At 39.5% G+C, this 24,131-nt stretch overlaps 1 protein-coding gene across 1 annotated transcript in view; it reads right to left on the bottom strand.

Annotated features, from left to right (window-relative positions):
• LOC114645896 (chromaffin granule amine transporter-like) overlaps positions 1 to 22,865 on the bottom strand; it is a 52,686-nt gene extending 29,821 nt beyond the window's left edge. Inside the window, exons 1-7 of the mRNA XM_028793801.2 lie at positions 22,665 to 22,865; positions 17,756 to 18,095; positions 13,792 to 13,850; positions 9,210 to 9,293; positions 5,150 to 5,242; positions 3,088 to 3,177; positions 1,843 to 1,886 (exon numbers count right to left, since the gene is read on the bottom strand). Of these exons, the coding sequence (XP_028649634.2) occupies positions 1,843 to 1,886; positions 3,088 to 3,177; positions 5,150 to 5,242; positions 9,210 to 9,293; positions 13,792 to 13,850; positions 17,756 to 18,095; positions 22,665 to 22,845 (891 nt within the window). The 5' untranslated portion in view covers positions 22,846 to 22,865. The remainder of the gene's footprint in view (positions 1 to 1,842; positions 1,887 to 3,087; positions 3,178 to 5,149; positions 5,243 to 9,209; positions 9,294 to 13,791; positions 13,851 to 17,755; positions 18,096 to 22,664) is intronic.
• Between the last annotated feature and the right edge of the window lie 1,266 nt (positions 22,866 to 24,131).

Raw genomic sequence — 24,131 nt, 5'->3', positions numbered from 1 at the left:
AGCTCAGCTAATTCTTGATACTGGTGTAGGACACATTGGGCATTGCCAAATCTGCTAGACGTTTCGCAGCACACAAGGCCTGTTAAGACAGCATATTTAACAGGGCTGCAAAAATCCAACTTCACTTTCCCTCAGCCTACTTTCCAGAAAGTGACTGAACTGCTGTGCATACCAGTATCAGACTTCACGTCATCTGATAACAAAAGTGTAGGTCAGAATTCAACTGACATCCTTGCAGAGGCTCCTCTCAGACCAGAAGATGTCAAATAAATGCTCAAGTCCAAACAAAGAACTATAATGCAATGTGTGAAAACTGTGCTAGACAAAACAATGCACCTTTGAGCAAGCAAGGATTTGGAAACTGGATGTGACTTTAATTCAATCACAAGAGGTTACACCTTCCTTCAAAAACTGGTTTCACTCATCACTCCTGGGCACTCTCTAAAACCCACTCATTGAAACCTAAAAGCTGATCATCTGTTCCCACTTAGGGGAGATGAAAGCTGAGATCCACTCTGCCAAGCCAAGTCCTGTGCCAGCAACTGACCCCAGTCTGAGAAGCAACCATTACTTCAAGAAGGGTACTTCAGCATCTAAATTCTTGCATAAGAAATAGTAATGCTTTTCTCTATGAAGTTGCAGCAGACGCAGCAAATAGCCTAACAGAGAAAAGCAAAGCACACCATATACAAAGGGCCACGTTGCAAAGGTAAAGAGTGCACTGCAGTACAAGAAGAATCCTCCACTTGAACCCGGAGCAACAACAACAACAACTCCACACAACATCAGACTTGATAAATTGGAACTCTAAATACCAGTAAGCAGCCAGCCTCTTCTGTGTTGTATGTTTGTTTGTCTCGTCTGTCTTCTCTCCTGTCTTTTATGTTAATATATACAGTAAGTTGTCATCCTATTTCTGTACCCCTTGTGCTTACCAATAAATTGTATAATTCTGTTTCTTAAAATGAGTGTGTCTCAGGCACCTTGATATATGTCTAATGGCCAGAGACTTGCTTCCTACAACAGAGAAAGGTAAGATAAATAAAGTAGGAGCCTTACTGAATTATTTAATCAATTACCTGCATTGCAGAAGGCAAAACTGATAAACAATTAACCAAAATTAAATTCTCATTTGCCCTACAATGGAACCAAATATTGGTCTTAGACTGATATTTAGCAATTTACAAAACAATAATGTGAGTCAGTGGTAGGGACTCAATCAGCAGTATAATAGTTTAAAAGTCAACACTTAGCCTCCAGACAGCAGTGTCTGCTTGGTGGAGTTCAAAAAGCTCAATTACAAAGCAGAATGCATTCAGAAAACAACAGTACTGTTTACCAAAAGGGCTGTGATAAGGAAACCTTTCAGTATTATATATGTACAGTACAACACATTCAGAGTGGCTAGGTCCCATTCCAGAGATAATTCCTACTTAAGTTCTTGCTAGATGAAGTTCCTGAAATAAAAAGAAAATGGAAGGATATTTCTCAATGGGCAGTTAACACTAAACCTTGTGAGGCACTACATCAATAGAGGTTTCCAACATCTGAACCAAGTCCCATGTATATGGTGAAAGAGGCAATAAGCCAATAAGATAGAGGCATTAGAATCCCCCATTTCCAGTACCAAAGCATTACCCAAGACCCTGTTGCTTTTCCACTGATGAGCTTAAAAGGACAATGCATCACACATATAAACCTCTCTGGATCAGTTAAGAGTTGAAGACATTTTCCTCCAATAGACAATGAGTCTGAAGATACAACTCCATTGGTATTAAAAGTGAAGCATAAGGGGTGAGGCATTAAAAGTGAAGCATAAATAATTCTCAAATATCAGCTCACCTCTGGAGAAATCTTGGAGGGCTGAAGAATACAAAGCTGCAATGCTATATCATAGAAAAAGAAAGAAATGAATGAAAATGACATAAATTCTGGCATGCAAATCATCCTCCTCTAGATGTTAGCTTATAAAGCAGATAGCACAATTATTGCTCCACTGGTCTTTCTGCTGCTGCTGCCTTTTTAGATGGGTGGGAGCTTCCTATCATCTGGGGAACAGGTTTCCACAGGGGAGAAAGGGAAGCCATGCCTTTGAACAGTGGAACATTTATCAACTTCAACAAAATCCCATCATTCAATGTCACACAGACTTCTATTAAAATACAGTCTACCTCTAATAAAGAACATGATAGGAGTCATAGGCCTGGTATCCAGTTTTGCCCATGTAGGTGGACATCTCTACCGTCAGATCATTAAAGCATCATTAAATGATCATTAGATTATTTAAAGTTGTCTCCTCATATATTAGATAGAATCTCCCAGTCCTTAAAATCAACATCTCATGGACGGCCATCTTTTTAAAAAGTTAATACAACTTTTGATGGATAGCAAATTATTTTCTGTTAAGCTATCTCTCTCATTTCATCAGCATGCCTTTTGTTTATGTGTGATGTAAGGACGTTGATGCATGGTCTAAGGCAGAGATTCTTAAACTATGGAATGCCACCTTTTGGGTTGTGAAGAGTCATAACTCACAAATGTATTCAATGGGGACACATACAGTTTGCAAAGAATCTTGTGATGGGTCAAAGGGAAAGACTGGGCCATAAGAAAAAAAAATGTTTAGGAAACACTGGTCTTGGGAATCAGAGTATAAGCCACCAGGCCACAGGGTGATCCTCAGCAGGTAAATTCTCCTACCCAATCTCTAAGGTTCTTGAACGAAAAGTAAAGTGTGCTAAGAGACTGGTGCAGAGCCTTCAAAGTGTAGCTTTAGCACACCAGTGGGATCCACCTGCTCCTTGTGAGCTACAATTAGATGGGTATATCTATCCATTTTGTAAGCTGCATATCCATATCAGGGTCACAGAGAGCCAAGGTCTGTCCCCCTGGCATTGGACATCAGGTAGGAATCAACACTAAATGACACATTGTCAATTCCCTGTTCACTATTTCAGCATCCATGCACATACAAGAGGAAAGTTTAGTATAAAGATAAGTTTAGTATTTTCTGTCTCCATGTTCTATACTTGGCAGGCTGCCTTTTCCTGATCTACCACACTTTACGACTAGACGATAACATAGTACCTCCATCAAATAAAGCCAAGCAGGCTAAAGTCAGAAATGGAGCCTTCTTCCCCACAAATTCGTACATGATGCTTCCAAAAGGGGCTCCAGCTGAAAAACAAAGGTCAGACATATTTTAGTGACAAAGTGGCTCCCACATTCCGCTTATATGCATCGTTGTCAGTTCTGCTCATCTCAATTCAAGTTTGTGTTCCAAAAGGTACATTTAGCTTACCAGCAGATTTGGATTGACATCACATTAAGAACACAATAAGCAAGAACTTAGCCATCAAAAATAAACTTTGTACAAAAAAATGATAGTGAAGAAAACACTTATTTGTGGTAATATTTTGCACCTACAGTATGACAATAACACTTCTCTAATGACTGACACAAATGACAACTGAACAGCCAGGGTTTAAACTAGTGGATGTTCATTAAAATGAAACTTATTTCGAAGATGAACAGCAGTTGGGATGAAAACCAGTTGCTTTTTATCCTCAGAAACTGAACCTGTGACCTGATGGCATAAAGTGGAATTGAAGAATATAATGGGTGAGGTTTGTGCGAGAAGATATTCTGTTTTCCTCAAAATATGCTTATTAAATAGATCAGCCAGTTTTGGCGGTTGAGACGTTGTAATTTTACAGCTCCATTTTAATATGGTTGCTAACAATAAGGTTTTCAAACCAAGTCAGCAGATGATAAGTTAAAACAGACTAAACACAAGATTTATGAAAAACTGACATAACAATAGGACTCACACTAAAAAGACTCGTCTTTCTTAGACGGTAGAGGTGCTGTTGTCTCTTTTTACAGACTGCTTTTGATTAAAAGTCTCTCTTGAGTCCATAGCTGCTCCCGGATATTTGTAACTACCTGGTCATTGATGACTGTATCAATTATTACTTGTCTTTCTTGAACATTTGGTTTAAAGAAGCCTCAGCCAGTTAACAAAATCATCTACCATTAGATCATTCTTATTAAGTAGGATTACAATCACTGAATCATCAGCCAATTTTTAGATGAAACCAATTTCAGATTTAAGGTGACAACCCTTAGTGTGGAGAATATAGAAAAGAGATGAAGGAACACATCCCTGAGGGTGCTCCGTGGATGAGGACAGTACATCAGAGAGACAACCATTTACTTCCATCCTTTAAGTCCTACCTGTTAGTCAGCCACCAGATAGAGTTAAGTCTAAATTAATATCTTTAGGAAGTGTGGAAGAAAAAAATTGGACCTATATTAAATAAACAAATTTTGTCCTCAATTAGGATCTCTTTGATTCAGAAATCAGGCAGGAGGAAGCTTGTTCATTGCATCTTTCATTTTCTCTTCAAAGAGGGAGTGCCTGCTTTCAGCAAGCTGATCAGAGTATCAGCAAAGTGATTCATATATATTTATATGTTTATGGTGGCTACATGAGATGAGCTGATTCATGGTTATACAACTTTAACATATAAAATGATTACTTTATCCAGAATACGTGACTTAAAGTTATCGCATTTCTACCAAGTTCCTTTTTTGAAGCGCATCCTTGTCACATTTTATCTGAGCAGATTACACACACCCAGCTCAAACTTACTGCTCCAGTTTTCCCTTTCCACCATAGCTAACTTGCAGTCTTATCTTGCAGGCCCAGGTCGGTTAGTTATCCTAATTGACCTTTTAATGCCAATGATTAATACTGTGCAACTTAAAGCATATTAAAATAATTCCTCTTTGAGAGCACTGCTTCATATTGCCCACTGCTCCAAGATTTTATTTCCATGTCTACATTTTAATTAACAGCACAGTACAAAATGCACGAGTGGGCTCATATGGAATTGAATTGAATTCATATGGCAATTAGGCCTTCATGTTAGAAAAGGAGGCCAATCTAAACTAATTTAGCTTGTGAAAAATAATTCAGCTGGTGTGGAATTGCTAGAACTGTAACATTCTTAGAAAAATAATTTATAGGCAATTAACATATATAATAGTTCATGGTCTTCTCCCAGCAATAATCATGGGTTGATCCACTGTTTCAGCTTTACTATGGAGGACTCTGTGCAATATCATGTGTGCCATCTTTACTTACCAAGCAAGCCCAAAGCCAGTCCACCTAGTGCTATTCCCATGGCAATGCCTCTCTCTGTGTTGTCCTTGTAAATGCTGGCTAGCAGTCCCAATCCTAAAATAAGAGCCAAAGAAAAGTTATTGAGAAACAAGACAGGTGACATGGACAATACAGTAATAAGACTTCAGAATGTCAATAATGTACTATCACCATAAACAGGAGATGGGGAGAGGATGGGTTTTACTTTAGTCTTATCTGGTGACCTTTCATATAGAAGGTATCAGTGAACAAAAGGAAAAAGTAATTGTCTACGAGCGATTTCAACTTAGTGATAAATATGAAAAGTGATAGATTCAACTTAGACCAATGGGTAACAGGCCCTGTATACCTAGAGTAAATTATTTGATTTGCAACTGTTGATGTTATGAAATACAGAGAATTACATGTTAGGTAGAATGTAGAGAGTGTCCTGGGAACAAATGGTGTTGCAAGCAGCAGAAATGTTTGGGACACAAATACATGATAAAACACAGTAAAAAAATAAAAAAAAACAATTGAGCAAAATAAAATGAAACCATCAGAAATTAAAATACCAATGCATTCCTGACAGAGAAATGTCATAGGAAAGTGCAACAGGTTTGCATAAATTAATAATAATAATAATAATAATAATAATAATAATTCATATACTCCATAACACTTCATGTGGTAAAATAAGAAATGGCTCTGTTTAATCTTGACCGAAACAGTGTAATAAAGGACACCTCAATATATATAAAACCCAACGTCTGCCTGTCTGTCTATCCACTTTTCATGAGAGAACTACTTAACAGATTTAGATCGGGTTTTTTTCTATAATTTGCTTGAACATACCGGTTGATTTTGCGACTTCTCTCATTGTGCTAAGTATCATAGTGCGCTTACGGTACCAATTTATTTGTGCGAATCTGAGAGAGACGCAGCGGGCCAAGGGGACGGGCGAGGAGCCCTCCTCACTCACGTGCCAGCCTTGGGGCGTATCTTACCTCCGCTTAGCCAGTGAACGAGAAAACTACTTAATGGTTTTAGATCAGGCTTTTTTCTAGAATTTACTTGAACATTCCGGTTGATTTTGTGACTTCTCTCATTGTGCTAAGAATCATAGTTTGATTGCAGGAGTGATATATTCACGCTAATCCGAGATACAGGCTGCGGGCCAAGGGGAGGGGGAAGCGTGACGTCAGGAGAGGGGAACCAGGCAGGGCCCTCCTCGCTGTCCGGTTTCACTACTATGTCGGTGAAGCTGTGGGGTATGGCTAGTTCTATAATATAATCAACCAGGATGACATAGAAGAATTTTCCGCTTGTGCAAGTTATACAAGTTTGTATAATTATGCTTATCATTTTTAGCAAAAATAGCATCATCTAGCTCCTTTTAATGTTATTTCCTATCACCTCCACACAATTACAGCACCACAATATTCAAACTCATTGGAGTCATTTTCCATAACCTAACTAAACTCTACCCAGAAGGGAGTTTTCCTTTACCCACTGCCTATTGCAGCTCCCGCTTTCTTGGTTTCCCAACATTTCTCAGTTAAATCTGGAGAAGCTCCTGCTAACACTGCATGGAAAGACTATGTATTCAATCTGACAGCTTACCTTATTGATGGTGACAACCAAGAGATTCAATTGTTACGACCATGGTAGGAACCAATGATCTTTTATCCACAGCTTCTTACCATTGGTTAGGTCTTTAACACTTTCTATTCAGACTCAATGTTCCTGACCTTTCCCAAAGTGCAGGAAAAGTTCTTTTGCAGCTTATAGTTTAAAATATGCCAAACAGTCATAGCTAACATAACCTCACTATTCATTTGGGTCATCCAGATCAGTCAAGTAGGTGCTGTGTCTACCTGAGCCAGCTCATCACAAAATGGTAATCAGATGACTGTTCAGCACCTCCCTTTACTTGATTTCTGGAATACACAACTACAAAGACAATCATTGCCCTTTGGTCCAAGATGCTCTGGTACCAAGTCACACTTTTAAGCAACTGTGTGTGTGATCATGGCATTGGTTATGGACAATTGTTAACTAGCACAGAAATCCAGTAACAATTCACTGATCAAATTCAGAATTGTCAGTCCAATATTCTCAATCGTGCACCTCCATCATTGGTCACAGAGTCCCAGACAGACTACTGAGTCAGTAGATGGTGTCCATTTGAACACTAAATCCAGTCTAAAATGCAGAATACTTGTTAAGTGCTGTGCAAACTGCAAATAACAAACTTTTCTGTTTAGTAACTCAAAGTCTCATTGGGAAGACTCTCTTATGCACCAGAGGATGCGCCAACTGTATTACAATCTACCAGGAGCCTATCTACCTGGGGCTTTTAATGTGGGAAACCGAAGAGTAAGAGATAAAACCATGGTGGTCTGAAGTCATTGAGGAGTCCATTTCGAAAGGCCAATGCTGTGCAGCTATTCCAGCTGCTCTTTTTCAACCTTTTGCATGAATTTCAGCTCCTTCCTAAATGTGACCCTCCTTCTTCCAGATCCTCATCTCATTTTATCATCAGAGTTCAATTCTCTATAAACTTGTGGCCAGTTAGATGCTACAGATGTGTTTAAATTTTTAACTATTCAGTGTGATGTGATGGGGTGCTTACCCTGTGGTTTGTGTGTGGATCCCAATGACCAAGTACAGTGATGGGGACACTGTGATGTAAATATGATGCAGTCCTTCAGATGAGATGTAAAACTGATGTCCTGAATCTCTGTGGTCATCAAAGATCCCTGGGCATCTTTTGAAAAGAGTAGGGTTTATCCCGATGTCCTATCTAAATTGTCTATTATGGCCTTTTCCATTCCAGCCCCCTAATCATCCACCTTTCTCTCTTATTCCTTCACAGATAATAGCTAATGTGTGGTGAGCATACTGGCGTAATAATGGCTGCCGTTGCATCATTCAGATGGGTGCCACACATTGGTGGTTCCATGAAGTGGTTCTCCATTGTCTATGTAAAGCACTTTGAGTAGTGAGGAAAGTGCTATACAAATGTAATTAATCTTTATTATTTCAACAATATTTTTAGTACCTTTCAGATTTTTCTTTCTATTATGTAGTGCCTCTGACAGTTGTTTACCTACGTATATTCAATACTCTTTAGATGCTCTCCTTCATCATGCTTCTTAACACCATGGTAGAGATTACATGGAATTTCTATCTGTTAATAATGTAATTGTTATCATCCTTTTTTTCTTTTTTTTCTCTGTTTAGAGTTGCATTTTTTAACAGCTGCAGCTTCCTCTATTGGTGCAGAAGGGTTTCTTTAACAGACCATAGTTTGCAGATGTTTGTGATTCAGTAATGAATACAATCTCATTAAATTAAATAATAGAAACTAAAAAAACAGAAATGATTGAATTGAATGATTTAGAAAATATAAAAACAACCTTGGATACAGAAAATTCCAGTATTTTATTTACACTGGATGAATGAGAACTCCTGCTTGTGAAATGTTATCTTGTAAAATGCAAGAAAAGCTGGTCAGAATTCATGCTAGCAGATTTTTCAAACCACTGATTATTGTTCTGAACAGTCAGTATGGAAGGTGCTGCTCCTCCAGCTGAATATGTGAACATTACAAGTAAACTAACAGCTGAATAAAAGAGTCAATTTACAGCTCGTAGCAACCAGAGCCCAATAAATCAAGTCACACAGGCAAGACAGCAGACTGAAGGGCTGAACAGCTGGCATTCTGCCACTCAACACACCACTAAAGTACTACAGAGCAGGTAAAATTATAGCGATTAAGAAAGCCGTTATCTGGAAGAGGCCTATTAAGGTTTGTTCATTTCCTACAATCATAATCTGAGAGGCAGCATGTGGATATTTACGAGCAACGAGAAGGTAAAATGCTGCTTCATAAACCATGCATCACATCGTCAGAACATTGTTCTAAATTATCCACTGAAAATCACATGAACCAGATGGAAAACGAAGGAGCTGGAGCAGATGCACAAGTAAGCTTTGTGACACCTCACTCCAAAAAAATCAAAAGATGCAATTCCAGGAACCCTGACAAATGTAGTACCTGCCACAGATGAGAAGGACGAGCCAATTCCTTGAATGGTCCGGGCCAAGATCATCAGGGGATAGGTCGTAACAAAGGCATATGCTGAAAAGAGCATGAGAACAAAAATGAGGCTCAAATTGATTGTTATCACAACAAGCACTGTACATTATGCATAGTCCATGTCAAAAGTGCTTATTGAATATATTCTGTGTGGAAACCCATTTATGAAAACATTGTTTGGACTTCCTGTCTGTTTCTAGGTTTTCTAAGTATACTCAGTGAACAAGAATGAAATATACAATGAGAATCTGCATCTTGTGATAAATTTTAAATTTTGTGTGGGATCATATAGTGAGAACATTGAGGTGGTTGTTGACTGCACTACTGACTACATCAACTTCTGTGTGGACATTGTAGTTCCAGTAAGAACAGTACACTGCTATGCTAACAACAAGCCATGGATTACAAGTTACATCAAGGGCCTTTTGAACCAGAAGAAAGGGGCTTTTAAAGGTGGTGATCAGCATGAGCTCAAGCGCATGTAGAAGGAACTCCGAGTTCAGCTCAGGGCGGCGAAGGAGCAGTACAGGAAAAGGCTGGGGCAAAAGTTGCAGAATAACAGCATGAAGGAAGTGTGGGATGGGATGAAGATCATCACTGGCTGCAGCTCGAAGCGGGGTTCCACCATCGAGAGAGATGTGGAGAGAGCAAACCAGATGAACAACTTCTTTAAAAGGTTTGACCACCCTAACCCACTCTCACCTCAGAGTACTGCACCCTCCACCAATCCTTCTGCTGATACCAGCATAAGAGAGAGTTTCCCCCCACCCACAATTACAGCAGCCCAGGTAAGCAGAGAGCTGAGGAGACTTTGTGCTAGCAAAGCAGTGGGCCCAGATGGAGTATCGCCACGACTGCTGAAGGCCTGTGCGCTGGAGCTGGGGTTTCCAGCTTTGCTGGATACAGTGCATCTTCAACCTGAGCCTGGAACAGGGGAGAGTCCTGAGGCTTTGGAAAACATCTTGCATCACCCCAGTCCCAAAGGTATCATGTCCTAGTGAGCTGAATGACTTCCGGCCTGTCCCTCTGACTTCACATGTGATGAAGACCATGGAGCAGCAGCTACTTCACCACCTGAGGCCACAGGTCTGCCATGCCCTCGACCCTCTGCAGTTCGCATACCAGGAGAAGGTGGGAGCAGAGGATGCAATCATCTATATGCTACACCGATCCCTCTCCCACTTGGACAGAGGCAGTGGTGCTGTAAGAATTATGTTTCTGGACTTCTCTAGCGCCTTCAACACCATCCAACCTCTGCTCCTTAGGGACAAGCTGACAGAGATGGGAGTAGATTCATACCTGGTGGCATGGATTGTGGACTATCTTACAGACAGACCTCAGTATGCGTGTCTCGGGAACTGCAGGTCTGCACTGTACTTTCTCTGGTCCTGTTCAGCCTATATACATCGGACTTCCAATACAACTCGGAGTCCTGACACATGCAAAAGTTCGCTGACGACATTGCTATCGTGGGCTGCATCAGGAGTGGGCAGGAGGAGGAGTATAGGAACCTAATGAAGGACTTTGTTAAATGGTGTGACTTAAACCACCTACAACTGAACACCAGCAAAACCAAGGAGCTGGTGGTGGATTTTAGGAGACCCAGGCCCCTTCTGGACCCCGTGATTATCAGAGGTGATTGTGTGCAGAGGGTGCAGACCTGGATGCAGAGCAGCTGGATGATAAATTGGACTGGACAGACAATACTGATGCTTTGTGCAAGAGAGGACAGAGCCAACTATACTTTCTTAGAAGGCTGGCATCCTTCAACATCTGCTATAAGATGCTGCAGATGTTCTATCAGACAGTTGTGGCAAGAGCCCTCTTCTACGCAGTGGTGTGCTGGGGAGGCAGCATTAAGAAGAAGGACGCCTCACGCCTGGACAAACTGGTGAGGAAGGCAGGCTCTATTGTAGGCACGGAGCTGGACAGTTTGACATCTGTGGCAGAGCGATGGGCGCTCAGCAGGCTCCTATCAATTATGGAGAATCCACTGCATCCACTGAACAGTATCATCTCCAGACAGAGGAGCAGCTTCAACGACAGACTGCTGTCACTGTTCTTCTCCACTGACAGACTGAGGAGATCGTTCCTCCCCCACACTATGCAACTCTTCAGTTCCACCTGGCAGAGTAAACATTAACATTATACGAAGTTATGGTCTGTTTTACCTGCATTTTTATCACTCTTTAATTTAATATTGTTTTTTATCAGTATGCTGCTGCTGGAGTATGTGAATTTCCCCTTGGGATTAATAAAGTATCTATCTATCTATCTATCTATCTATCTATCTATCTATCTATCTATCTATCTATCTATCTATCTATCTATCTATCTATCTATCTATCTATCTATCTATCTATCTATCTATCTATCTATCTATCTATCTATCTATCTATCTATCTATCTATCTATCTATCTATCTATCTATCATTGTCTGTGTGTAGACTGTGTGGGTTTTCTTTTTGGTACTACAGTGTTTCTCCCATATACCCAGTGCTTGAAGTGTATATTGGCACTCTTTGTTGTATACTTGCAGTGTCTGGAAGCATACCTGTGTGCATCCTGGTTATTCAAGCGGCCCTAATGATGCAGCATTTGCTACCCCAAGTGGATTCTTCCCATCCTGCTCTCTAATCACAGAGCTGGAATCTCAAAGGGGGAAGCTCTTCAAGAGGTAACTTATATAGCAATACTTGTAATTACTACTCTATACTCTTCAATTTTCACCTTAATACATCTGTGATATACATTGGTTACAGGCATTTATGCATACTGTATCTACTTCAAGCACTGTGACAGTGGTGTGATAGTGAGCTCTGCAAAGAACTGTTACTCTATCCAAGCCCCCCTTGTACCCAGTGCAGGTTTGAGAAGCTTTGGTTATGTTTTCCTTGGTAACTACATTTTATATAGCCATAAAGTGTGAAGGTGTAGTGGTTAGTGCAACTTCTTCACAGAAGTGTGGATCCCAATGCCCCAGTGCAGTGAAGGGGACACTGTGCTGTAAATATGGTGCCGTCCTTCGGATGAGACGTAAAAACAAGGTCTTGACTCACTCTGGTGATCAAAAATCCCTGGGCAACTTTTGAAAAGAGTAGGGTTTATCCTGATGACCTGTCTAAATTGCCCATTATGGCCTTGCCTTGTCCATTCCAGCCCCCTAAACACCCACTATCTCTAATTGGCTTTCTCTCTTATTCCTTCATAATAGCTAATGTGTGGTGAGCATAATGGTTGAGTAATGGCTGCCATTGCATCATCCAGATGGGTGGCAACATATTGGTGCAGTAGTTAGTGCAGTGGCATAGAGATGTTGCATTGGTCAGTGCACCTTCTGCACAGGAGGACAAAACTGGATTTGTATACCAGCACAATCACTATATGGAGTTTGCTGTCCAACCATGTGGAGTTTTCATGCCCCGCAAAGGACTGTAGCCCAGTACACACATTGTTCCTACTTTGTGTCTCATGATGATTGGATAATCTCTGTCCCCATTAGCCTGTACTGGAAAAAGTTAGTATAGACAAGGGATGGGTAAATCGATCACCAATTCATCAGTGGCATACATTAACAGATGATTGCTGAACCTGAGGTACCCATACTAACACCTTGAAGAAGTCAGACTTGAAAAGTGACGAACATTCAAGCCTAGAAAAATAATCTGGATTATTCTAATTATATGGGCTCAAATCCAAAGTCTGATCCCTGTCTGCAATTTGTTCATGTTGTTTTCACATCATAGAACGCTCATGTGAGGTTAATTGGTGGCTTCAAATCACTGGGCAAGTTTTTGAATCAGCATGTTGTGTGATAGAATGCCATTCCATTTTCTGAAATTTTAGTTACCTGGTTATCGGGATGAAGCAGGAGCAGATCTACTATGAAACTAATGAAGCTTAATCTTTAGGACTCCTAATCCTAGTGGGGACCCAGAAGCGACTTTAATTTTCATCTCCTCATAACTCGAAAACTATAAGGCATAAGAAATTTGTTTTCAACCAGGTGACTTTAACATGTGAGATAATCAAGTACAGTAATTTTGATCAAAATCTGAGATGTAGTGGTTAAAATTTTAAAAAAAATTGTGGTGATCTGTCATGGAGCAACCCCATTGAAGAAAATAACATTGGTTACACAGACCTCATTGCTGGTTACGAAGGGGTCCCCATAACAGTTCAAGCTTCAGGGTCCTCAAAAATGTTAGGTCCATTACTGGGAAGAGCTGGATTCAGAAAATGGAAGAACTACTAATTATGCGATCTGTAATATCTGTGCTTATTTCCCTCAAAAAGACTCATTCTTGGTGGTGAAGAGATGTTCCAGGAGGCCACACAACAGTGCATACTAACCATAATCAAACTAGCTGCCTATCTCAGAGCTGACCTCAGATGTTAGTTATCTCATCCTCCAATTGAGAAGGTGGGATTAATAGATAACATGGACAGTTGTTTGTTTTTGCTGAAAAATAGATTTAATATTAAGATTAACTCTAGAGATTAGAAAACCACAAATGTCGGTTTGTAAATGAATTCTTACTTATTGTTGAAAAAAACATCAAGACAAAGCCGGTGAACATTGGGATGTGAAATCCGATCCTGCAAAACAAAACAAAACAAAAAAAAAGACAAATGTCTAGTAGTCACTTGATTGGAAAAATGAGTGAATAAATTAATGATGTTCAAAAAAAGTAACTCTAATTTGATGGTTAACTGTTAAAAGATATCAGACCACTGTACAGTTTATATCAGTAAAACTATTGTGGTAAATTATTAAAATTCTACCATCATTAACCTATAGATTAAATTGTTTCACTATGAGTAAGACTGAATATTTTATAAAGCATGCTTTCGTACTACATAAAATTGCTTTTACAAATATCGTAAAATATTGTGAGTATATGGCAATACAACATACTGAATCAACTAATTGACAGAGGCAGCTAAAACACTGCTGAAAAGCAAATATACATGCAGGGACCTGCTTAACTTTAGCCACTAATTGGAGTACATTTAATGAAACAAAGGTACAGTATTGTTACAAACGTCCTTATGCGTTATACTCAATCACTTTGTGTACAGGCACCTTAGCCTAGGGTTGCCAGACGTCCCTTATATACGGGACATGTCCCATATTTGATAATTTTATCCCCTGTCCCATACTGACCTTTCAGGGACACCCACATGTCCCGTATTTAGTTAATTTTCAAATTTCGTAATAAAATTATATATTTTTACTACTTTCTTGCGGTATTTAGCTGTACTGTAACTTTATAAGTAATTATACTTTCCTTTCTCAGATTCTCTTGATGAAAATAACCTAATGTAATGAGGAAACTAGTATTTGCTGGCCATTTGTAACTTGTTCAGTTGCTATGGTTGGCCGAGGACAGCGACACTCTTACCGTTTTGCTCTCCAGCTGCGCTGCTGTGCAGTTCTGTTATCAGCATTGCAATGTACACTTTCAACAAAGTGTGTTCTTACTACTTGCCACGGCTCACTTTTTTTCTAACGGCCTGTATTAAATAATAATAATATTTCTCTGTTGTCTGTATTAAAAAAATATTTTCAAATGATTTCACTTTTACAGAATTTTTTTAGCTTGTATTAAATAATTTTCAAATGATTTTACTTTTGGTTTCCTCATAACCCATTAAAATGCTTGCTTTATGTTTTTAACTTATGTCTCTACTTTTATATAATATATTGGTCTGGGTGTGTAAGGAGCATGTATACATTTATATACAGCATATAGTAATATAGTGAGAGATTTTAAGAGTTTCCTGTATTTCTAATTTTCTAATCTGGCAACCCTAGTTTAGCCTAATAACTAAACCTCCGGACCCTCAACTACATGGCTGCACGTGCCTTTATTCCAATTATTTAAAAAAATGTCGCCTTGGCTAAAGGTATCTGCAAAATGGGCAGTAACACTGAGCATTTCTTATAGTGAGCTTTATTATAAAGGCTTTTAAAGGCAGATAATAATGTAAGAACTCATCAAAATCTATGACTGCATGAAACTGACTTTAGGAAGAAGTTGATTCTGTACTGGTGATGGATTAAATCATCAAGACACATTTAGGTGTGGTAAAACCAAAGACCGAAACCTTTGTCTTATTTAATAGTTAATTAATATTTTCTTCATTCCTAACAAAGTAAATTTGTGATGATTTTACACTTATTTAAAGTTAATGTCCTGATGCATACATGAAATTATTTTTATTTGTGTATGCTCTTATTTTTAGAAATATGAAATGGAGTGATATGTAGCATTTCACCATGTATGCCATAACACAAGAAAGGACAGCACTAACATGTTGCTATGCAAGGGCACATTCTGCCCTCCTTCAGTGTGGAGTCCAAGGCAGCTCACTAGACATCAGATACACAAAAACCTGAAGGGGCCAATGCTTAAAAGACGCAATATCCTATAATGTTTCTATGAATCAAAATGACCATCCATTTTCTAATCTACTTATCCAGTTCAAGGTGTTTAGGTGCTAGAGTCTATTCTGGATTACTGGGCTCAAGGTGGAAAGGAAACTGACAGGGTGCAAACCTCTGAACAGACTGAAAGAGTCATGGAATATTTAACGAAACACCATTGACAGCTAGACAAGTGTAATGTGATAAAGTAATCAGTCTGTTCAGTTTAAAAGATATTAAAATATCAGCAGGACGCTTTAGAAAGCACGGACAGTACAGGCATACTGACAGAAATGTTTTGAAACTCTGATAAATGAGCAACACTAACTTGCTGTATACTGGTCTTTCATACAGTTAGGTCCATAAATATTTGGACAGAGACAACTTTTTTTCTAATTTTGGTTCTGTACATTACCACAATGAATTTTAAATGAAACAACTCAGATGCAGTTGAAGTGCAGACTTTCAGCTTTAATTCACTGGGGTGAACAAAATGATTGCAGAAAAATGTGAGGCAACTAAAGCATTTTTTTAACACAATCCCTTCATTTCAGGGGCTCAAAAGTAATTGGACAAATTAAATAACTGGAAATAAAATGTTCATTTCTAATACTTGGTTGAAAACCCTTTGCTGGCAATGACAGCCTGAAGTCTTGAACTCATGGACATCACCAGATGCTGTGTTTCCTCCTTTTTAATGCTCTGCCAGGCCTTTACTGCAGCAGCTTTCAGTTGCTGTTTGTTTGTGGGCCTTTCTGTACGAAGTTTAGTCTTCAACAAGTGAAATGCATACTCAATTGGGTTGAGATCAGGTGACTGACTTGGCCATTTAAGAATTTTCCACTTCTTCGCTTTAGTAAACTCCTGGGTTGCTTTGGCTGTATGTTTTGGTTCATTGTCCATCTGTATCATGAAACGCCGCCCAATCAATTTGACAGCATTTAGCTGGATTTGAGCAGACAGTATGTCTCTGAACACCTCAGAATTCATTCGGCTGCTTCTGTCCTGTGTCACATCATCAATAAACACTAGTGTCCCAGTGCCACTGGCAGCCATGCACGCCCAAGCCATCACACTGTCTCCACCGTGTTTTAGATGATGTGGTATGCTTTGGATAATGAGCTGTTCCATGCCTTCTCCATACCTTTTTCTTGCCATCATTCTGGTAGAGGTTGATCTTGGTTTCATCTCTCCAAAGAATGTTTTTCCAGAACTGTGCTGGCTTTTTTAGATGTTCTTTAGCAGTCTAATCTAGCCTTTCTATTCTTGAGGCTTATGAGTGGCTTGCACCTTGCAGTGCACCCTCTGTATTTACTTTCATGCAGTCTTCTTTTTATGGTAGACTTGGATATCGATACGCCTACTCCCTGGAGAGTGTTGTTCACTTGGTTGGCTGTTGTGAAGGGGTTTCTCTTCACCATGGAAATGATTCTGCAATCATTCACCACTGTTGTCTTCCGTGGACGTCCAGGTCTTTTTGTGTTGCTGAGTTCACCATTGCTTGCTTTCTTTCTCATGATGTACTAAACTGTAGATTTTGCCACTCATAATATTGTAGCAATTTCTCAGATGGGTTTTTTCTGTTTTCGCAGCTTAAGGATGGCTTCTTTCACCTGCATGGAGAGTTCCTTTGACCGCATGTTGTCTGTTCACAGCAAAATCTTCCACATGCAAGCACCACACCTCAAATCAACTCCAGGCCTTTTATCTGCTTAATTGATAATGACATAACGACGGACTTGCCCACACCTGCCCATGAAATAGCCTTTGAGTCAATTGTCCAATACTTTTGAGCCCCTGAAATGAAGGGATTGTGTTACAAAAATGCTTTAGTTGCCTCACATTTTTATGCAATCATTTTGTTCACCCCACTGAATTAAAGCTGAAAGTCTGCACTTCAACTGCATCTGAGTTGTTTCATTTAAAATTCATTGTGGTAATGTACAGAACCAAAATTAGAAAAAAGTTGTCTCTGTCCAAATATTTACGGACCTGACTTTACATGCAAATATCATTGATGATTACAATTCTCACTTCTTTCTATTAAGGGTGAAAGTGCTCACACACTTTGTACCTGTTGGTTAACGGCCCAACGATGGGGTTGAAGGCGAGCTGCATGATAGATTTGGATGCGAGCAAGATGCCAACTCTGATATTCTCATCCTTGAGAAACTGTCCATCCGTGACACATGTATTGTCTTCATTTTTTGGCCCGGGGCTCTGCTGAGTGGTGTTCAGAGTTTGGTTACTCGAGTCATTTCTCACCAGATATGTTGCATTATCATAGTAGGAGAAGACAGAGGAGATCTCTGATTTACCACCTAATTGTCCTTCAGAAAGCCACTCATCTGTGGTCACAGAAGCATTGGATCTTTGGTGTTCGTTGGTATAGAGAAAACTTGGCACAATAGGTACTGAAAGAGTTAAAGAGAGACAATTCTAGCAAAACTTGGTTTGTAAACTGGATTAGGGCACATGTCTGAGGAACTTACAGTGGAAGAGTAAAAAACCCAGAGAAGAATGTAAACCGCTTACACCACTAAACCCTCAAACATTTCCTACCACAATTTTACTTCTTGTTATGTCCATTAAAAGTGCATTTCACTGCACCACTTCTTTTTGGTTAGCAGTGATGCTGCTCTGTTTTTATACATTTGGACATGAGGACTTCTAATATAAATGGTAACAATTGTGAGCAGGCAAAATGGTGGGCCTAGAGACAAAGGCATTGCCTGGTAAACCTGAATGTCACTAGTTCAAAAAAAGTAAAAAAAACCAAACAAACAAAACACATGAAAGCAGTTGTAATATAGTCTTGTACTTGTAGGAACTTTGGATTGAAACTCACCATCAAAAAGGTGCTATACAACTGTCCACATACAACATTGGAACACTGTGCAAAAGAAAACAGTAAAATGCCATGTCTCTCATACACCCATCCATCCATCCCCACATGGCGCAGTACTGAGGGAAGGGGGCAGCAATAAGGGCAGTAACCAAAACTTGTGGGAACCCCATGTCAGAGGTCAGCATGCCAGGGCATGTCGGACACTCACATGTTGAGAGGATCCCCTAGCAGTTTGTAAGACCAAGATGGACCCAGTGGTGAGAAACATAAAATAGGTATTTCTTTGAAAAGAAAAAGGATATCAAGTTTATTGTTCAAATAGTGCAACATCAATAAATTCAACAGATGAATAAATCAGCTTAAAGAACAAAACGGGTAAAATCCAGGAAAGAATTAAATAGTCAGTCATTAAAAAGTCTTTAAAATTAACTAATTAATCCCAGGAGAGTAAAGCCATCACTGCACAACAGTTACACCAACACCAGAAGAGACAACTCTTAATTATCATTGCTAGGACTTTGTCTACCCGTCATCTGTACAGGTATGCACACTTCTCCGTGACAGCAGAGTTGCTTTCCACCTCACCTCTCCATGATGCATCAATAAGTGGTATTTTCAACAGCCGCCTGCCACCGTCCCTGACTCTTGATGCCTAGACCCACCTCACATCCTTCTCATCATATTCCCAGTAGGCCTTTTCATATTCCACCTCACTACCACATCGACAGGTTCCCAGTGTTCACTCGCTGCCTTGACCCCCAACTCCTCTCCTGCTTATGTCACGTGAAATTCATTGCAAACTCCCTGGCTCATTTCTAGGAATCTTCCTCTCTTTCCTTCTCTTTGCTGATCGACTGCCCCGATCAAACCTGTCTCACTTCTTTTTATTTCTAATCATCTCTGCTAAAAGAGTGGCCCAATCAATCATTCCCTTTCACCATTCCATCTGATCCCTTCATCATTCTATCTCCCTGTTCCACTAGTGGTCATTCATTTTAAGGGAGACCAGTAGGGGCATCACGCTTCCAGTGAGACCAGCACCTCTTTGAACAACTAAAAGCAAGATACATAATAATTATGATAAAAAAAATTATAAACCCCATGGCACACCTTACCACCCACCAGTCTTTCATGGGGCACATTTACACACACAACCACATTCACTCACACCCTTAGCATTTTACACTATGGAAGTAGAGAAAAGCCAAGCAAAATGACACCTTTTATTGGCTAACTAAAAAGATTACAATATGCAAGCTTTCGAGGCAACTCAGGCCCCTTCTTCAGGCAAGATGTAATCATTGAAGAAGGGGCCTGAGTTGCCTCGAAAGCTTGCATATTGTAATCTTTTTAGTTAGCCAATAAAAGGTGTCATTTTGCTTGGCTTTTCTCTACATTCATAATGGCTAACACGGTACAACACCCTAGTACTACACTATGGAAGGATAATCAAGCTCCAGATAATGAATGACAGAGAGTTGCCGAGAAGGAAACAGCCTTCAGTAAACATCACGTGAAGGTGAGACATTGCATTTCACGATGTGCTAGGCTGCCAACATTTCTGATGATTATATGTCAGCATAATAAATCCATAAAAGCAAAAATACACAAAAAATTAAACAAAGCAAACAAGCAAAAAAACCTGCCACAACCAGCATCACCACCAAAGGTCAGGATTAAGAGACAATAGCATCAAATAGAAAGCAATTTTATTCATTTGAAAGCAGAAACTCAAATCAATAAAAAATCATAAATATCTCATTTTTTACAGTAGGTAAAGTTCTAAACTGTTTCATACAGAAGTAAGTGAGGTGATTTATGATAATGATGATGACCAATATACTGAGATATGTAAGTTCATGCATCCCAAAAAAAAAATCACAAACTCCAAAAAGATATATTTTCCTAAAAAATGCATTGAGCATATCATAGAAAATAAAAAAACATTTGATTATGATATCTAAGCTGAGTTTACTATAAACATTTTAACATGTTAAATTTTGAAATGAGTTTACTACTTATTCAGTTTTTTACATCTGCTGTCAGACTGAGGAAGTGCCCTCTTGCCATTAATGTGGAGGGACCTCTGACTATGTTATGCGATTCATGCTCTGTGTTTGAATACAATAACCACTCATGACATACAGTTTGACTTACAATTAAAAAAAAATATCTAACAATACATTCATTGGAAAAAATCACTTAGTCCATAGAATTAGCAGAAGGACAAAGTCTATCCCTACAGTATGAGAAGCACAGCAGGAATCAACCTTGAACTGGAGGTCAATCCATCGTAGAACAAATATATGTAGACCTTGTCCATTGCAAGGGTGTAAATGAAAAAAGGCAGTTTTAAGAATCTCCAAAACATTTTTAAAGAGAGGGAGAGAGGTTAAGAGCACACACTGATACAGCACATTGCTGCACCCACCACATGACAAACCAACTCAGGATCCCAGATTAGGACCCAAGTGCAGCCATGCCACACTAGATCAGATGGAGTTGAACCAGTGTGAGGTTTTTTTATGGTGGCTGGAGTGCCAATTCTGCCACCAACCCCCAGTTTTTAATTATGTGTTTGCATATTATTTATAATGTGAAAGTTTAAAAATCACTCTCTTCATTACTTGAGAAAATGTCCATTTTTGCCAAGGAGGTATCCTGCCTATTGGTGCTCCTAATCCCTTCATAGATGCTCTCTGTAGCAGTGCGTACAAAATCTTTCCTTGAAAAATATATTTCTGCCACCGTGATCGAAAGCAGCTAGTCTCTTACACATACTAAGTATAGAATCCCTTAAGATTTATTTTGGCTAGATTTATAATTATTCTATCAATAAATGCCTGTAATGTATTGAAGTGTAAAAAAGCCTGAAGACACAATGAGTATCCAGATACCATCCATTCATCCATTTTCCAACCCGCTGAATCCGAACACAGGGTCACGGGGGTCTGCTGGAGCCAATCCCAGCCAACACAGGGCGCAAGGCAGGAACCAATCCTGGGCAGGGCGCCAACCCACCGCAGTATCCAGATACCAGAGAGTAAAAATACTTTTGGTTATGTATAGTATATTTGGGGACGGCACTTGTTTTTTTTCAATAAAAAAAATGTTGACAATGTGTCCAGATACAGCTGTCTTGGCAAATAACAGGTCCAAATGTATGTCCAGGAGCTTGCAAAGTCCTGGCACTTGGCACAGCGGGGACGGCACAGTCTTCAGTGAAGAAGCACAAGTTAACAGCGGCGCCCTCCCTTCACTGTGGCACCTGGATATCGGGATTGTTTTACAATTCAACAAGCACCGCTCGAATAAATCAAAGAGTGTACGGGGAACGATTTAATTAAAACTGTCGTAAAGGGCACATCTTATAATTTTAGTGCAAATATTTAGTGAGAGAAAACCGCAACCAATAGTGTTCTGAGCTCCTGGCAACTCTTTATTTACAGGCTTAACGTTTGTTTAGTTTACAATCCGAATAAAAAAAAAATGACGTGTATTAACTTCGGTTTTCTGCTGCGTGGAGCTTCTTATGCTCCATCTCTGGCAAAGATGGTTTCCTCTTTCGTGCACTTCGGTGGGATGATGTTCAGTTCAATTTGACTCCTGCTTTACTCCCGACCTTCCTGCGACCTGTACTGCAATCAGTGGGTTCTAAAAATGAACGAGTGATTAAAATGTAGAGACATGTAGTGTCGTACAGGAGCCCGGGCAGTGTAAATGCACGCTCTTTCACTCTCTCTCTCAATTTGTCTCTCTTTGTGTCTTCTACCGCCCGACTAGGACATGCTAATTTTTGTGAAAATTAATCAATTATCAAACCCGCTTAATCGGGCGCAAGAAAGAAACGAATCGTTAAAGGAATGCCAGTCAATTGCAGGGAACATACTGTACATGGACCCACACGCATTCACTTGCTTATAGAGGGCAATGAAAGATGGCCACACAAATATGAAAATTAAAGAATAACAATAAAATAAGAAATATAATGGGAAATCACTACCCAAGTAGACTATGGGGCGGGAGCTTTCAAGCTCCATACGTACAGTTACCGGGATGGGGTTCAAACTCAGCCGTGATGAGCCGTAGCGTAAACGGAAGACATACACAGAGATGAAAGGACTGTATGACTTACCTACAACCGTTAAAAGCAAGTGATCAACCAGAAGAGCGACAAAGACCACAGTGAGGACCAGCTTTCGGGACTCCCTGCTCTTCTTCAGCCATTCCGTTATTTTATTGGTGGCCATGACCGCAGGTTTGTAAACACTTATCAGAGCTATTTGGAGATGAAGATACACAAGAGAATAGCTCATTAAACACAGGCTTCTATTTCTAACTAACTAACTTTAAAATAAACAAAACGGTCCCGAAATACCTGCGAGGTCAGGAACAAGCATCATCAGGTCATTATTTACGAGCGTACAATTTTGTTTCCACCTTATACTTTATGTGCCTTGTGCGAGTCTGGCCAGTAGGTCAGTAAGTCGATTTAATCACGAACGAAGAGGTTAACCGCACTTAACAGCGCCGTGGATGGGCGTCGTTGTTTGAGAGAAAGGCCAGCAAATTAGATTTGGGGGGTGGGGGCTTGCTAGGGTTGTCTTTTTGGGGTATATTTGGCGGAGGGGTTCTCGAAGCCCGGAATGAAAACTTTGTTTTTGAGAGGAAAGGACCCCACAGAGACGGTTTATGTATAGGGCTCAGAGTTCTGTGCTACACCCCTGTTCCACGTATCAAAAAGTAACGGAAAACGAAGCAAGTGTTCACAAAGAAGTAACTATAACGGTGCGGCGGCATTGCTCGCGTTTTTACCTGGCAAGTCACAATGCAAAGACAGCAAGGCGACAGACACATCGTCACAAGCTGAATACACATACAGGCTAGAAAACCTGTAATTCACTTTAAATGTAGTGTACATTTGAGTGGTGTGAATTTACCCCGGAACACAGGAAACATTTAGATAACATGCAGTTGAGTTTAAAGGTAAGTGAACCTACAATTCACATCTCACGTCTGTCTGCATCCACCATATAGCAACTAATCTCCAGTACAGCTACTTTGATATATATTTAAATATTAAACAGAGCTATGTTTATCTCAATGTAATATAGCTCCCCTCAAATCTATTTATCTAGCTTTGTTTAATAGGACTCCCGTCATAGCACTCTCTTTAAAATAGGACCTTTCATAACATTTCCATTTAGTACAGCCCCATTTAATACATTTTAGTTAATTTCTTACCTGCATTTAAGACAATTTCATATCTATCACTATTTAATATAGCTCCTTTCATAACTCTTTACATACATTTATGTATTCATGCATAAAGTAATGTAATAATACATTACACAAAAGTGAAATATGAAAACTTTCAAATCTAAACATCAAGTCTGATGATATCACCCATAAATGAAGAGAGGCAAAGCTAGATTTATATTGCCAATATGAAAGAAAAAGTCCATTGTAGTAGAAAGAATTGCATTCTTCACACTATGGTGACTTTTAATATTAAATTTTACATCCTAAAAGTGTTTATTATTTAATGCCCTGCATCAGGATGAATAAAAAAATAATCAGCGCATTATTCCTTTGTCACGGC

This window comes from Erpetoichthys calabaricus, chromosome 1 (genome assembly GCF_900747795.2).
Source record: "Erpetoichthys calabaricus chromosome 1, fErpCal1.3, whole genome shotgun sequence".
In the NCBI taxonomy this organism is placed as follows: Eukaryota; Metazoa; Chordata; class Cladistia; order Polypteriformes; family Polypteridae; genus Erpetoichthys; species Erpetoichthys calabaricus.
The sequence above is the reverse complement of the archived record's forward strand: the minus strand, read 5'-3'. Positions and strand labels throughout refer to the sequence as shown.